The 18,426-nt window shown below is 32.5% G+C and overlaps 1 protein-coding gene across 1 annotated transcript in view; it reads right to left on the bottom strand.

Moving 5' to 3' along the window:
• The window catches only part of USP25 (ubiquitin specific peptidase 25), a 112,014-nt gene that overhangs the window by 12,141 nt on the left and 81,447 nt on the right, over positions 1–18,426 (bottom strand). Inside the window, exons 17-18 of the mRNA XM_011984877.1 lie at positions 2,385–2,563; positions 507–585 (exon numbers count right to left, since the gene is read on the bottom strand). Of these exons, the coding sequence (XP_011840267.1) occupies positions 507–585; positions 2,385–2,563 (258 nt within the window). The remainder of the gene's footprint in view (positions 1–506; positions 586–2,384; positions 2,564–18,426) is intronic.

Below are 18,426 nucleotides of genomic sequence, written 5' to 3'. Positions count from 1 at the left end.
TACATGTAAAGGGCTTAGACAAACGCCTGGCATAGTGAGCCTAGATCGCGCCACTGCACTCCAGCCTCGGCGACAGAGCAAGACTCCGTCTCAAAAAAAAAAGAAAGAAAGAAAAATGCCTGGCAAATAGTAGGCTCCTGATAAATATCACTTGTTAATATTATGTAACAGCAATTTCTAAGTTGATTTCCAAATTAACAATGTATTTTTACTTCGTTTTTAAGCTAGAAAAGTTCTTTTAAAAAGTAATTGAGAACTAGCATTGAAATAGAAAACCAAAAATCTTCCTTTTTTGATTTTAAACTTTTTGGTCTATATGCTATCACATCATGTTAATCCTAAAATCATTTATAAAATTATTAATTACTTGAGCATTGACCTGGAAACTTAATTTTTTTACTCATCATTCATAACAAATTCTACTTCCGTTGGGCTGAAATGAAAGGAATATCAGTGAATTACAGAATCCCTAAATCTGTAGTTTTACCTCTAAAAAAGCACATTACCTCATATTCTTCCAAGTTTACTTCTTCAGGTTTTATCATTTCCAGTTTGGCTTGAGCAACCTTCATTATGTTGTGACACCTTAAAAAAAAAACATATATATGTGTGTGTGTATATATATATTTGTAAATCAAAAGCAAAAGCCGTAAACACTGAGCAAAAATAGCAATACTTTTTTATAGAAACAACTTCTAAATAACCTTAAGGGAAAAATATTTTTGGGACCAATGTTGGAGAATTACAAAGAAGATAGGAGCAATAACTCTCTAATTCAAATTTACTGTGTTGTATTGATATATGACTTTTAAATTACATTCTAACTAACACAGTTTGCATAGGAAAAAAATGAAACTTTTAAAAAATAATGTGCATCTACTAACCAAGCTCAAGAGACACTGAATCTTCTCCCCCCGCCCCACGGTATTATTTACTCTTAAATGCTAAAAAGAAAGAGTCTAAAATGTGCCTATTATCTCAGGTAAAAATGGAAACATTCCAGTGGATTTTATGATCATGATCAGAATCAGTGACAAGGAAATCCTTACAAAATATATTTATTCACATGCGTATAACTGTCTTTCAAGCACAAGTAAGGTTATCAAAACAGATTAACTAGTTATAGTCAGATAATTGCAAAAGATTGAAAAATCAGTGTGATTACTCCATTAATATCTTCTCCAAATTAAACAGCATAGATCCAGTGGAACTCAGTACACTGATAGCACTGATAACGAGGGTCACAACAACCCTATTTCTGACTCTCTGCAGTCATATGTATCAAAATAAATCATGTCCATACTGCTACTAATACAAATAGTAGTGGCCAACATTCATTGAGCATTCAACCATCTATCAGATATTGTTCACAACTATTTATTTGTATTAGCACAGAATCTTACATTTCACAGCACATACCTAGCAAGATAGGATTGATCCAGATGCTTTGCTTCCCCTCATATTCTTCACTACACACTTTTAACTCAGTATTTTTGAGACATTCATAAAAGGATAATCATTTCAGAATTAAAATTACAATGAACTGCAAGACAGCATCAATGTTTTTATATACGAAAATAACTTTCAATACTCTAATATTTCACATGGGACCTAAAATTGTTTCCTAGTGTCATTCATTCTAATTAAATTGTGATTTTTAACATTAGTAGTTTTATAGGACTTTCTGAATAATTCTTTATAAAACTAATAATCCAGAGAAAACATTCTCTGGAAATATTCTATAGAATATTTTCTATATTCTACAGAAATTCTACAGAAATTTCTATAGAATATTTTCTTTCCAGAGAAAATGTTTCTGCGTGAATCTAATTTAACCTTTCTAAGCCACCTCTTTACGTCAAAGAATGTTTATATTTTATCTGCAAGACTAAAACCTTTTCTCCAGTGATTCTCTAATAAGGGTGATTTTGCTCCCCTAGGAGTTATTTGGCAATACCTGGAGATATTTTGGTATGCCACAACTTGGGAGCTGCTACTGTCATCTAACAAAGAGATGAGGGATATTATCAAATATCCTACAATCATAGGACAGCCCCAACAACAAAGATTTATCTAATTTAAACTATGTATATAGTAGAGAGGTTGAGAAGCCCATTTTTGTTTCTAAAATATTGAGTATAGTAAGTGCAGTGATTACTTGATTCACAATTAAAATTTATTAAAATGATCTAAGTTATTCTCAGTCCAAACTTCAAAAGGCCACAGACTCCAGCAACTGTTCACATTGAGTTCAAATTGTTATGTATTTATTAAAATATGTACCCATGCATATATAAAATAAATACTCAAGAAATTGTCCTGGGAATCTGGATGAAAAAAAAAAAGAACAATTTTAGCATAAGAATTTTATATTTTTAAATTACCTTTCATCAAAACTCAAATTTCTGTCTCCAAATTGTTCTAGCAATGTTTTCTCAATGATTTTCTTTGGTGTCTGGTTCTGGATAAAGTAGACCACGACATGATGTAAACGATAGTCGGTTTCTGGTGGGGTGTCTTCTTGGGCCAACTTAACCAACCTTGCATATTCCAACTTAATTGCCTGGAAAATGCAATGAAAATGACAATTTTGGTTAATCATTTAAACACCTAAAAATCCTTCAATATTACAAGTTTAATTCTTCTTGCATATAAATATTTTCTTTTCTTTTTTTTTTTTTTTTTGGCTTTTGAAGTATTACAAACAAGGCGGTACATCTAAGGACACAGTCCCACGTTCCACAGTATCAAAGTATTTCCTGAATAACTGATCACAGAGCCCCTTCTATTTTTTTTTCTTTTTTTTCAAATGAAGTCTCGTACTATCCCCTGGGATGGATTGCAGTGGTGCGATCTTGGCTCACTGTAGCCTTCACCTCCCAGGTTCAAGCTATTCTCCTGCCTCAGCCTCCCAAGTAGCTGGGATTACAGGCACCTGCCACCACGCCCAACTAAATTTTTTGTATTTTTAGTAGATACGGGGTTTCACTATGTTGGCCAGGCTGGTCTCAAACTCTTGACTTCATCGTCTGCCCGCCTCAGCCTCCCAAAGTGCTGGGATTACAGGTATGAGCCGCTGTGCCTGGCCACAAAGGCCCTTCTTTATCCCTTCACTATATAAATGTTCTTTTTGTTTCCACACATGAAAGTGGTAAAATAATATGTCTAAACTTACAATGTGAGTAATTTTGTAAAGTTTATCAGGGCCTAGTCAAAGTCTATTCACAGACATCATAAGATGGAGACGGCAAGTTTTCCCATTCTGTTTTACCTTTCTAAGCATCAGTTTGAATAAGAAAATTCTAGAGTTGATATATAGCTTCCAACAATACTCAAATCTGAAAGAAAATTGTTCTTAAATGCATAGTTGTATTATTGAAATTAACTTTTAGCTGAATAGCCCACAAATAATGTAACATCAAGCCCTGGGGTTATAATTATCACAAAAAGAAGTACTTATTGCTTCAACAGTAAGTAAATTTTATTAATGTAAGAATAATAACGGTTATATATTATCACTATTATTACCTTGAGGTTTAAACTTAGTTTTCTTTAACAAGAATATCTCATACAAATAATAAGGGGAAATAACAAAGACTAATGCATGTTTTAATACACAAGCAAAATTCAGAAAATATCTGACCATAGAGAAATATATATAGACTTACACATCAAATACTGCTATGTACAAGAGGACCATATGATTAAGATAAAGCTTTTCATATTCATTTATATTATACTTACATGTAAATTCTAGCTCTAACAAGCATAAACATTTTGAGCTTCAGGCAAGATTACAAAAAATCCATTCAATTAAAAAGTTTTTTTAGTTTAAAAAGTGCATGCCTTTCTTAAGTAATTCTTTGACATCTAGATGTTATGACCTATATGATTGTATTTTACAGATGGGAGAAAAAATAACTGATAAACATTAAATGAAATATTCTAGTTACATAATATCATACTTCATTAAAAGGAAGGCTAATATGTTCTTTCTATGCAGCCTAAGATTATAAATAGAATAAGGAAACAAATTATTCTAAAATACTTTTCCCTTGAAAAAAACTGACTTTTTTTTTGAGGATATACATGTCATTCCAAAGTCTTATGTAAATAAATAACAGCCATAAATATCAACTGTATTTTAATATATAAGATTACCAACGCTCACTGTGTGCCTAGTTAGCACACATAAGCTTCGCTTAGAACTCATTAAAAATCTTCCTATTATCCAAATTTGGAAAAAAAAGGGGGGGGCACATACATAATAATCGAAGTATACTGAATTTGAGAATAAATCTAAAACATTAACAATTCAATTACTGTTCTTGTTGATACGAACTTTAGACAATGATTGTCACAGGCTACAGGTCGCTAATCTGAAATGCTTGGGACCAGAAGTGATTCCAATTTTAGACTTTTTTCAGATTTTGGAATGTTTGCATTATGCTGGTTGAGTATTCCGAATCCGAAAATCCAAAATCAACAATACTCCAATGAACATTTCCTTTGAGTATCATGTTGGTACTCAAAATGTTTGGATTTTGCAATATTTCAGATTTTGAATTCTGGATTTGGGATGCTCAACCTGTAACAGACTTTTAGAATATTCAAATATTTCATTCATCATACTTTAGTCTAAAATAGCATGACCAAAATAAAACAAATTTGTAGCGAGTCTCTTAAAATAATATTGTAGGTTTACATACATGGAATGATCCCACTAAATGGTCATCAATCCCCTACCTACTTTCAAAACAGAAGCTGTTTTAATAAATAGCAGATTTCTATTATAGAACTGAAATATATAATAACCTCTTATACTTTAAGATTATATGTTCACTTCTTGATTTTGCTGAATTTAAGATTCTCCTAATTTTCACAAGCAAATTGCCAAAGTCAAAGTATTTTCAACATATAGGTGTTTAAACCAGCAGAGGTAGAAAGACACTTCTAAATTTCTAGGAGCTATTTTTCAATCGCACAAGAAAACATTTTTACCAGCGTAAATGCGTTTCTTAACTATTTTTATACACTTCCTTTTTAAGAAATTAACTTCTAAATTTCTAGAAGCTGTTTTTCAAACACACACAAAAAATTTTTACTAGCATACATGCATTTCTTAATTATTTTTTATACACTTCCTTAAGAAATTTTATGGCTTTTAAAATATACTGGAATCATATTTATCCAAATTCCCAACAGATGTTCCATGCTGGTATATTTAGCAGAGTTCTACACAATCTGCCATTACGAGTAAAGTTAACATTATATTTGTCTCATATTACCTCCTCAGAATCCTGTTGGCAGCCTATGCTAATTATTTTAAGTTAATTATCACAGACACTGCAATGAAATCACCATGCATTTGCTAAATGAAATGTGACACTAGTTATTAGATGACAGAACTGCTTTGTATTTCATTTTTTTTAACTTTTTTCACTACACCTTTAATCAGGCTCAATGCCATTTATTCAGTCTTATTTCCTATCACCCTGCAACAAGGATCTCCCTTCTATCTAGGTTAGGCTTGTCTCCTCACAAACGCACACATGCCTTTGTTTCTTCTCCATTATGTGTGATATCCTTTCTTGTTCATTTCCCATCTACCTACAGATGACCTATTCAGTAAAATTAGTTTAAGCCATGCTTTTCAGACCTTGTTCAGTTCTAAAGATGCAAATAAATTCTACCTAGACTTTTCTCTACTTTTCAAACTAATACTATAAAACCATATTCTAAATTTATAACTTATTGACTTAATTTTTATATAAACTCTCTCTCTCTCTCTCTCTATATATATATATATATACACACACACATATGAGGATACCAAATATATAAATATTTATATTCTGGAGGCAGTTAAATCTAATGGGAAACTGAGGAAATTAAAATTCAAAAAGCTAGATACGTCATTTATAATTAACTGTGACATAGAATAAGGCACATAATCTTCTAAGTCTGATTGGTCTTATCTCTAAAATAAAGTTGGTTAACAGAGTTTATATGTATTTTAAAATGCTTATGGGTTATTTTTAAAAAACTGACAGTGCTAAGAAATGAAGAAAACTTCAAATTCCAGAGGACTGAAATACTGTGGGCCATATTCTTTGACCACACTGTAATACAAACAGGAATTATAAATAGAGCTATCTTCCAAGCTAAACACTTAGAAAATTTAAAATATGGCTCTAAATTATTCTTGCGCCAAAGAAATAAAAAACTGTACTAATATGGGAATATCAGATATCAAAATCTATTGGGCTGTTAGTCAAAAAAATTTCCAGGCCAAGCACGGTGATTCACACCTGTAATCCCAGCACTTTGGGAGGCCAAAGTGGGCAGATCATCTGAGGTCAGGAGTTTGAGACCAGCCTGGCCAACATAGTGAAACCCTGTCTCTACTAAAAAATAGAAAAAATTAGCCGGGTGTGGTGGTGGGCACCTGTAATCCCAGCTACTTGGGAAGCTGAGGCAGGAGAACTGCTTGAACCCGGGAAGCAGAGGTTGTGGTGAGCCGAGATCATGTGCGAGACTCCGTCTCAAACAAACAAAATTAGCTGGGCATGGTGGCAGGCGTCTGCAATCCCAGCTGCTTGGGAGGCTGAGGCAGGAGAATCACTTGAACCTGGGAGGCAGAGGTTGCAGGGAGCCGATACTACGCCACTGCAGTCTAGCCTAGGCGACAGAGTGAGATTCTCTCTCTCTCTCTAAATATATATATCTCCAGTTTGAATATAGTTGGATGGAAGACCAAAAAGGGGAAGAAAACTCACTGGTAGAAATAAGAAAGGTGATAATACAGAAAAAAAATGTTTCAAAATTTCTTGAAGGATAACACATATAACTTTGTCAATAAACTACAGTATCCTGATAGATAATAATCTAGAAAAATATAAACTACCAGAACTGCTTTCAGAGGCAGAAAAATTGAAGAGACTCTGTAAAACTTAAAAGTTTGCCCGAGAAATCTGGTAACACGAAAGAAATAAAGCCCACATTGTTTTAGAGTTGGGCTGTTAGGTCAAATCTTCAAGGACCAGATAACTTCTGTGATACCTAAATTGCTACAGGGCCTGAAAAATAAGAGAAAGCCTCCTTAATGGTTATACAAGGCTGGTATAATTTGTATCCCCAAAATTGACAAATACAAAGCAAGAAACTATAGATCAATTTTGTCTATGTAACCAGATGCCAACACCCATACTCACTTTTGTTAAACAAATAGTGTGGTATACAAAAAATATATATAACAAAAAATGTTTACAATAATTTTTTTAAAGGTAGATCAAAGTTAAGACCTTAAGTATTAAGAATTAAGGAGAAATCTGTTCAGCATCTCAATAGATGTATTATAAAATTTCTAAATTTCAATACCAATCAGTTTAGTGGGAAACCCTTATCTAGTAATTTGAGAGCATTTTAAAATTCATAAAGTGGAACCAAAACTACACATTGTACATAAAACACTGGAGACACACTCATTAAAATCAGAAACTAGACAAAGGCGCCTACTACCATTATTTCAGTATTGAGAATATGATAAAAATTCCTGATCACCGCAATAAAACCAGAAATGAAACAAGAAATAAAGATATAGAAAATAATTATTGGGAGACAGTTTACTGAAATAATCAAGAAAATAAAATGCAAAAACCATTAGAAAACAAAGAGTTCAATAAAGTTAACTAAATACCACGTAAGCATGTAAAATTAATTAGTTATCCCATCACCGACCCTTTCAATAACCTGGTTAAAAAAAAAAAGGAAAGTGGAAGTAAATGACCCTATTCAAAAAGGCAAAAAAAAAATTATCTAGGAATAAATTAAACAAAAGGATATAAGACCATTATGAAATAAAATTATAAAACCTTACTGAAGAATACAACAAAAGACAATAAAAGTGAAAAGGCATATCATGTTTCTTTTGGGCAAGACTCAAAATAGTAAAAAAAAAAAAATTATCTATTTCATGTTAAATTAACACAAAAATATAATTCTAAAAGGATTTGGAAAGGAAGTAGCAATTGCTTTTAAAAATCATCATAAGAAAAATGAGACTTTCCAAACTTCTTGTTTATAAAAGAACAAAAATTACTAAGTGTTCTTCTAACAAAATGTGAAAGTGTATTACAAATGATCTATAATAAGATCATTTGTATTCAGTGTATTGTCCAAAAACAGAAAATGAGATCAGTGGAATACAGAGACCCAGTCAGAGCTACTTAGTATATGATTAAGTATAAATCCCTGATAAGGGATTTAGTATATGTATGATTTAGTATATGTGTCAAGTCAGTGTGAAAAGTATGCATTAGTCAATATTTTATGTTTAGACTATCTGGATATTTTTCTATTCAGAGAAAACTAAAATCTTCTATCTAGTAATCAAAACAAAAGTATTATAAAACCATGAAAGCAGAATTAAAATTCTGCATAATTTTAAAAGTGATCACAGGCCCAAATCTATTTTTAAAAAGTTGCTATATTTTGTAAGATCTAAGAAATTATGTATAGTAAGACACAAAAAATAAATTTAGAAGACAAATTATAAACCACAAAATATAATTTGTAAATTATAGATGAATCCATTGTCTTAAAGATCAAATGTTCATTTAACTAAAAAAAAAAGCTCAATGTAATAAACATATAAAGATGAATGACAGTCAACATAAATACCAATTGCCAAAATACTTATGAAAAAAAAACTGACCCTCACAAAGATCAAAGAAATATATTTTAAAAAATGGGATTACACTTTTAATGTCTTTTTTAAGACAAATATCAATAGTAGAACAAATCAATGTAACTATATGTAGGCAATTTGATAATATTAGTATTTAAAATCTGCAAGCACTTTGACTCGTCAACTCTGCTATGTTCACGTAAGTGTTCAATAATATATGCACAAAAATGTTCACAATATTGAAAATTACTCAAATATTCAGCAACAATGCTAATAAATTTAGTAAGAATAGGTAACAACTTGGGTGTTCTTTATGTGACAGACACTGCCTGATGAGTTCCATGTGAATTATCTCATTTAACTCTCAAGATAACTCCTCATGTAAGTGAATAAACTGGTTCTGATAATTTAATAAGTTGCCTGAGGTCACACAATTATTAAATAATAATGCTAGGATTTAAACCTAGGACTTAACCATAGAGACCTTGCTGGTAACAGCTAGTAGGAGACAGAGCTGCCTAAATTGGAGTATGAATAAGTTATCAGTGTGCTGACATATTGCTCCCATCAGCCTCTATGGTGGGTGGAAACGTACTAACTTTCTTCAAATTTGTTGTAACATGTATACCCTATTCTAGGAGAATATTTTTAAAAATTTTGATAAACTCTAGGAAACAAAGGAAAAATACTGAGATAAATCTACTAATCCTGATATGAATAATTACATATATATGAAAAAGAAACTCAAGAGCAAGAAGCAAATAGAAAGAGTATACTTCTACTTTTATTTATATTATAAATATAGGATGAATGTCTGAATCAAAGTCAGTCTCATCTATCTCTCTAGGACATACAAGGAACAATCAATAGATGCTCACTGTGGAGTGAGAATTAGGAAGTGAGAGAAAAACATTTACATTCTACATTTTGGATTATGTATTACTAGTTTACACGTCACTTTTTCTAGGAAGCCCTCTAGGTACTAGCTCTGTTTTCTCATTTTATGTTATTTTTCCACATTAAACTGGTTCTTTATCATACTAATTAATAACTCTAATTAATGTTTCCCTAGCAGAAAATGAGGTTCATTAAGGTAGGAACTCAGTCCATCATTATCCCAGCTACACCCACTGGATTTAGGACAATGCCCTGCATATAAACAGTTAATACCTTTTTAGTATGTCCATCAAGAGAAGGATAGAAAAAAATTATAGTCATAAAACAAAATACTATGAGAGGGAAGAAATGACAACTGTGTAACATGGATGAAGCTCCAAACACACAGCTGAGTAAAAGCAGCCAGACAAAAAAGGACCTAGAGTAAAAGATGCCAAGTGTATAAAGGTCAACAAGAAAACTAATGTATATTGTTAGAAGTCCAGATAACGGCTACTTTTGGGTATGGACAGACTGTAGTGATGGGAAGGAGGAAAAAGGGTACGTCTGGAGTACTCCTGATGTTCTACCTGTTGGCCTAGTTGGTGGTCACATGGGTAGACACACATTGTGATAACCCACTGAGTTGAAAGTACAAGTCTGAAAGCCTAAAGGCAGGATGTGTAACTGACTTGAAAGATGTGGCACCTAAAACTCAGGCTACAAATGTACATAACCAAGAGGAAAAGAGTCTTCTTTGGCTAAGCATGGAAACGCTGGACCACTGACTTGAATTTAACAAGATGCACGGAGAAGTATTTTTTGCATTAATGATTTAGGCTTGCATATACTTTTAGGGAACAAAATTTCATTAATACCATGTTGATAAATATTTCTTCCCCCTTCATATTCCTTAAAAGGCCATGTAAATAAGGAAAGTATCATTCAAAAAAAAATTCACTGAGTTGTACTTTTCAGCATGTTTTATATTCTAATAAACATTTTTATATCTATTGAATAAACAAAGTGATTAAGAGACATTTCAAAAGTAAAAAAGGGTGATAAAATTATGTCAAGTGGGGACCATTATTATGAAGCAATGAAACAACTACTGAGAAAAAATGTTCATAATACAAAAGTATTACTTCAATAAAACCCTAAGGGTACTTCAATAGATACTGACAAAATATTTACAAAAAAAGAAATTTTGATGTCTTTTAAAATAAATGAAAAAAGCTACACTAATCCTGTAATTGTAATTATAATATGACCCTCCCACCTCTACACATACATACAAGCAACCAGTACTTTGGAAATATTCTGTTTTTATCTTCTGGCTTTTATTTTTGCTTATCATAGTAACTTTGTATTGCTTTCTTCTGAATTTCATTTTTACACAACAGAATCTTCTCTCCGTAAGCCACTGTTATTTGGGGATTTTCTATAGTAGAAACTAGTCTTAACCAATAAAGTTAATTTGAGAGAAGGACTCAAGTTAGTGTAGTATAGCCCAGTCTCATCCTCTTGCTCTTTTTTCCCCCAGATCTGCTTTGCCTATTAACTTTTCATACTGCATTCTTATAGGGCAGACTCTCATGTGGGAGGGCCTGTGGTTGAAAGAGTTCCTGTGACTGGTTGGTAACTTCCTAATTCGGAGGTTAAACTTTAGCAAGTCCACTTACTCAGACCTGTGTCATATAACAAGGCTGATAGTGGCATCACCATTTTGATCACTAGCAAACATTTAGAGTATTAAAAAGTTGGTCTAATCATAATACATAAGGAAATCCATATTCAGAAGTACCTAAACGGCACAGAGTTAAAAAGCTTTGTTTCATAGCCAAAAAGTTAATGTAAAATAAACCTGACCAAGATTTTTTCAGGATGTGGCAGGACACAAGAGGTATTAAAAAACACACACACACACACACAACCCGGCGCGGTGCCTCACGCCTGTAATCCCAGCACTTTGAGAGGCCGAGGAGGGCAGATCACAAGGTCAGGAGTTTGAGGCAAGCCTGGCCAATGTGGTGACACCGGTCTCTACTAGAAATACAAAAATTAGCTGGGTGTGGTGGCAGGCTTCTGTAGTCCCAGCTACTCGGGAGGCTGAGGCAGGAGAATTGTTTGAATCTGGGAGTCGGAGGTTGCAGTGAGCCGAGATCACACCACTGCACTCCAGCCTGGGTGACAGAGCGAGACTTCGCCTCAAACAAAACAAAACAAAACAAAACAAAACAAACAAACACACAAAAAACTCTTCCCTCAATTTATAACATGCTAAGCACAAAAAAGAACAAAAATTTAAAAATACTTTATCTAATTGAGGGGAACTGCAAGACAAAAGCAGCCACCATGTTAGATTCTGTGGCATGTACATATTTTATGAATTAATACTGAATGTTGATGATGATTAGAATCAATAAAAAAAAAAGACAGAATATTTAAACATGCCAATAACTGTGGAATGAACCAAAAAATGTGTTAAAAGATCTACCCCGCAAGAAGGCCCTAGGCTCATATGATCTTGCGAGTGAGTTCTAACTTACAGAACAGATCATTCCTATGCTAACACATTGAAGTATTAAAAAAACAGGAAAGCTCTTAAACTCATTTACCAAAGCTAACATAACCCTAATTGCAAACTTGGTAAAGACAGCACAAAAAAGAAAGACATACACCAAATTCATTTAATACAGAACGCAGAAAGCCCAAATAAAATACTAATAAGTTAAAAAGCAAGCATTTGAATTTACAAAATAAAAATTTACTAAAAGCATTTTAAGTAAATAGTGGGAAAATTTCTATAACTCTGGTAGAGTAGATCTTTTAATATGGAAAAAAAAAAAATCCAAACAGTAGGAAAAGGAACATACTATTTTAAAACCTGTTTAAGAAAAAAGGTACTCTAAATTAATTCAAATAGAAAGGGTAGACTGGGAGAAAATATAGGACACATGTCCATAAAGAGGGTAAGATATAAGAAATGAGAGTACATCTATACCATAGAATACTGTGTGTATGTACACGTGAGTGTGTGTACATGTGTACACATGTGTGTGTATGCAGACAGCTAGTAAAGATAATGTGATATTGTCTAAACTTTAAGAAAGCCCACAATAGATTTCTGAGTGATATAAGTTACAAAATATTATGAACAGTAAAATCTACATTAAAAAAATTTTAAGTCTCTGTATATGTGCATTGTTACAAACAAAAAGAAAAAAACAAGATACACAGCACTAAGAATGGTTACAATAGGGCAGTGGCAGAGACTGTCATTGTTAGTTTTATTTTAGACACTTCTATAGTGCTGAATACAACTGCATTTTGTACATATTACTTTCATGTTTTATATGTAAAAATTTTTAAGGTGACATATTATCAGCTGGAGTTGTCCAAATGCTTGTACCTTTACCAAAAACATGCATTAATTAGAAACAACTTGATGTATGTTTCCATAGGGTTACACACATATATAAACGCAATCACAGGTGAAAATGTACGCAAGCTTCAGAAATTTTATAAACATATACACACACTAAAGAGATAAAAAAGTAGAAAGAGGGTTTTGTGATAGTAATTATTAGGTAAAGCCAAATGAAACTGTTAATTTTGTTACTCTAAAATGGAACTGACAATTTCTAACAAATGAGTTTAAAAAATTATATTAGCAAATAAAAGTCCTTGACACAGACATGGTACTCTCATTTTTCATCTCCTACTATATGTGGACCAGAACTGGACACATAAGATAAGCTTCGTGATAATACTAACAACAATAACAGCTAAATTCCGAGCATTTACTATCAACCAGATACTACTTTAAAAGCGTAACATTGATAGAATGTTTTTAAAGCTCACAATGACTCAATAAAATAAATAGTTATTTAACACCTTGGGAAACTGAGATACAAAGATTGAATAATTTGCCGAAAATCAAACCTACAAAGCAGTCGGCCAAGGCAGTCTGGCTGCTAATATCAACCTATAAACTACTTCCTTCCTAATGTACATTCCAGCTATTCTTGTGTTTTTCCAGCAAAAAAAAAAAAAAAGGTAGGAAAGGGAGTATCAGGATAGTAAGGAGAATGGTTAGTGAAATAGAAATACTATAGTAATTATTTTTAACATCTGACAAAGAGCACAAGTTTATGTTATGAGTAAAACATCAAATTCGACTCAAAAATCTCCAAAGCTACTTGAAAACTTTGACCTCAGATTGACTGAAGTTTATTAACTACAGTATTTATTGAGATTATGCACGGAGAGTTGCAATATAACATAACTTACTTAAGAAAACATTCTGTCCCTCTTTCACAAACTTGATTCTTGCCCATACTTTCTTGCTGTACTATCAAAATCATAGAGCAAACCAAAAAAGAAAAATATGTGAAATACAGAAAATACACAAAGGAGTAGATGCAAAGGGAATCACCAGCATGATGGTGAAAGGAGATCTCAGGTTACTAGTTATGGATCAGGAGAAAAGAAAAACCAATAGAGATTAGGGCAGGTCATAAAGCTCCAGAATAGATGTCCTAGGAAAATAAAATTGATAAAGGCAGAATGAGAGGAGATTTAAACAAGCAGTGGACAGCTTTAAACTAAATCAGTAATGCACATGAAAAATGAAGCCAACCAAAAAACAAAACAACTAAGTTTAAGGAAAACGAAAGTTGAGGGAAAAATGGAAAGTAGTAATATTTATAATACAGTTTAATCATATATAGCATATATAGTAATACTACAAATGCAGAATTCTGATATAATCAAAATTATAAGATTTTACGTGTGTGTGTGTGTGTATGGGGGATGGGAGCTGTGTTTCTCAGTGTATGTATGTGAAGCAGGAAAAGAAGGCGAGCTCATCATTCATATTCCATAGAAGCAAATTCAACAGGTAATGTGTAACTGTGAATAAAAAACCCAAGCATTCTATTTAAAGATATGAATTAATGTCAAACAGATTAAATAACTGAAAGTCATTATCCACTGGGGGCTTAGTAACTGTTGTAATATATACAGTTAGGTGATTCTTTATATGCAGGTATTAATTTAATAAAAATGAGATTTCCAATTCAACATAAAAAGACCCAACCTAGTCAGAAATGACAATGGCACTGTAAATCATCAATAACTTTTCCACAAGAAATAAAAACTTTAGAGGACATATATTCAGTTTTTTTTTTAAGAAAAGAAAATGTACACTATCTGGGCATAAGAATGAATTTCTAATTGTAAAAATTAAGAAGCCAGTAAGAAAACAGGAAAGTATAAAAAATGTATTAAAACACGAAACTATAAAACATGTATTTTTCTTCTTTTTTCAGAAGTGGATTTTCAACCTTTCTTATGGGATCATAATAGGCTGATCAACTTGTCCTGGGACCAGTTTGCTTAGAACTTTCCCAGTTTAGCACTTTAAATCCTATAGTCCAGGAAATCCCTCAGTCCTGGGCATATCAGGAGAGTTAGTTACCTTAATCCTAACAAATCCAAAAATGCTTATTGATATGTTTACTACTGTGTACAAGGCTTTTGTTTTGCACTGTATACTGAAACAGTGAAAAAAGAACAGTTTTTGAAAGACCAAGTTAGATGATGCCAAAATACAGAAAATGAAAAATTTTAATTTTTAATATCAAAAAGAAATGCATAGTTTACTTGTAGCAAATTGTACCTCAAAAAACCCCTGCTTTTTAAAAACCACTAAGAAGGGTTTGAAAAGAGTGGAAAAAAAAAAAGTGAAAATTTTTGGTCAACATAAATAAAATGACAAAATATACGTGGTATTTTCATCTTTCAAATCTGTAAAAGCAAAAAAATTGTCATCAAAACATTGTAAAGCTCTGATAGTAGAGGGAAAAAGATGTGGGTAAATCATAGACTAGTGTGCAGCTTGATGTTCTCACATGTCTTGAACTGACTAGGTTATCAAAAATTAATTATGGGGAAACATAAAAATAATATAATTAAATAATTTTATAAACACAAAAAGCAATTTAGTACCTAATGGTGATAAAATTAAAGAATATTATGATATTGACTAATAATATGAACAATGAAGATAAAATGAACTATTACCAGAGGCAATTTACTCAGTTCTTATTATTGTTCATCAATGTCCTCATTCCCTTCAAATAAAAAATACAATTCAAATTTCTGCTGACAAATCAAAAGGACACTATTAGAGTGACTCAAATAAAAAGATTTTTTTTCTTGAATTACCTGGATTAAGAGAAAAAGAATCAGTATTAGGTTAATGAATACATAAAAGAAAACCCTAGGACATCTGGTGGCCATAGCTAAGATCGGAAAAGAGAAATTATACAGAAAACCAAACTGAATTCAAAGAAATAAAATATTTTAAGAAGTTTAATTTTGAAAAAGAAAAGAAACGAAAAGGAAAATGTTCATTGTACCTTAAAGAACCCTGCTTCAGGGCCACACCTGTCATACACACTCCTGGATTTACCTATCGCCATGATAATACCTTGCATGTTCGGTGTCATCATGATCTGCCACAGAAGATAGTTAACATTAAAAAAAAGTTTTTAAACTAAAATAATGTATTTACATGCAAGCTGAAACTCCTTTGTTTTCCATGTTTATAAATCAAATGTTGCATTTCTAAGACCAAATTTAATCCAACACACATGTAAGCACCTTTTAAGATCATCCATACAGGGCACAGCTGGCTCACACGGTGCCTTTGCGCAAACTGCAAAAAGGCATCCTCTCTGAATTGGAGAATTTGAAAAAGGCACCCTGGTTCCAGACAAACAAATTTAAAAATGTGCTATCCTCTGAGTGAACTATTTAGAAAAAGCAACATCCTTTTTTATCAATTAAAAAAGGTACCTCTTCCTCAAGCCTCAGAGAGCTCAGCATGAACTCAATTTGCTTCCCACTTCTGCCCCTTGTCTAGTCATTCTTGCAGACTGTACAACCTGCACATCCCTGAGCAGCAGCCCTGTATCCACAACTCATTTTTAAAAGTTCCAATGCACATGCACTGTTAAACTGTCACTGCAATAAATTTTAAAAAACAATGGCAAAAGACACAACTCTGTCAATAGCATAAGCACTTGCACAAAAGATAGTGTTAAATGATTAATCACAATTCAACTTTTTTAAACGAAAGAAGGCACATCCTAAAACAAGTACTTAACTGCTTGATCAATAAATTGATAGGTTTATTAAAAACATGCCAGGTTCCATAATTTTCAAGAGCTAGCATGTTTATAAAATAGTTAACTGGAACAATGTAGAGTCATTAAGTACTAAATACTTAAGCATTATTTTTTTTTGTTTTCATAATAGATTATTTTTAGCTGTTTACATTTTAAAATAACTGCAAAGTGAAATTACTCAAGGCCCTATGAAGCTATCTTATAGCGATCAAGAGACTGCATCCATTACCTCTGATTCACTGAACCTATTACTCATTGTATTTACTTTGGATTATACACTGAGAATTGCAATATATCTAACATCTGCTTGAGAAAACTCTCTGACCAGTTTATCTCACAAATCTGTTTATCCTCGTTATGCCTGTGATTTCCTACACTGGTACAGTAATATGTCTTTATGACACTGCTGACTTTGGTGATTAACTCTGGCACGAAAGTAACACTGGAGTAAGTCAGAAAAAAAGTTACGTGAAAAAAACTAATATAAATGCAATTCTTATCCAAACCCATAAAAACTAGAATCCAACAAGCGTTTTACCAAATCACACCCCTCCCCCACTTCCCAGTAGTTATGGCCTTCTCTGTGTTCCTGTTCAAAAACAGCTTTAGTGGCCGTTCCTCAAAAAGAGTAATATTAAGAGTCTCAAGAGAAAAGTGGAAAAGGGGAGAAAATAATCTGATAGAATAAGACAACAGATCATTTTCATCTGGATTCCAAAGAACTAAATCATGAGAAACAAAAATGCCTCCATACTGTTGGAAAACTAAGTAAATGAGAATTGACAGTGAAGAGATAAGAATAAAGATGGAGGTCCTATTAACAGTAGACACTCAGTAATGCTGATGAGTTATTCCACTCACATTCACATGGAGAGGCTGTAGTAGCAAAAATATCAATTATGCATCCTGCAATCATGCTGTGGGATCTTCCGGCAGGAGGTAGCGGGCAAAGTATTATAATAAGTAATTCCAGTAAAACAGGAATGGAATATAAAAAATTATTTTTAAATCCAAAAAAATTTTGTACTAATTAAACAAATCTTACTGTAATCTGCGAACCTGAAAGTAAACTGGTACTATTTCTGCATAAAAGAAAATTTATTTATCCAGAAATAGAAAATTCTTTTGACAATTCCATACGTTTTCTACTTAAATTTTCATTTGAAATTCAAAGTTCTGTTAATAATTGGTAAAGTAATTTTGGACTATGAGGGGGCAAAGCTGTATGTTATGTAGCAACAGACATTAAGTATGAGGGTACAGGCATGCCCAAAGTATTTGTATTAAATAGCAAAAGTTAAGTAGCAATGGTGCAGAGGGCTGTAAAATGTACCTCGTCATCATAACCCCCCTCCTTTGATTCAATCATAAATTTCCCTACATGAGGGATCGCCACCTCTACAACTCGCTGATTAGAAAGTGGTTGGCTTGTAGTATTTTCAGGTTTCTGCAGAAGGAAATCATTAATATAAACATTAGAAAAGAGAACAGTGGAGAACAATGGCATCTTTGCACAACTGTGTAACCTGCACATCCCTAAGCAGCTGCCCCGTACCCATATGACTTATTTTTAAAGGTTCCAATGCACATGCACTATTAAACTGTTTAAGTGCATACTCTTAAATCTTTTAAAAATACCTGCAGTTACTTGGTAGGTATCAAATG

This window comes from Mandrillus leucophaeus, unplaced genomic scaffold, assembly GCF_000951045.1.
Source record: "Mandrillus leucophaeus isolate KB7577 unplaced genomic scaffold, Mleu.le_1.0 Scaffold275, whole genome shotgun sequence".
Taxonomy (NCBI): Eukaryota; Metazoa; Chordata; class Mammalia; order Primates; family Cercopithecidae; genus Mandrillus; species Mandrillus leucophaeus.
The sequence above is the reverse complement of the archived record's forward strand: the minus strand, read 5'-3'. Positions and strand labels throughout refer to the sequence as shown.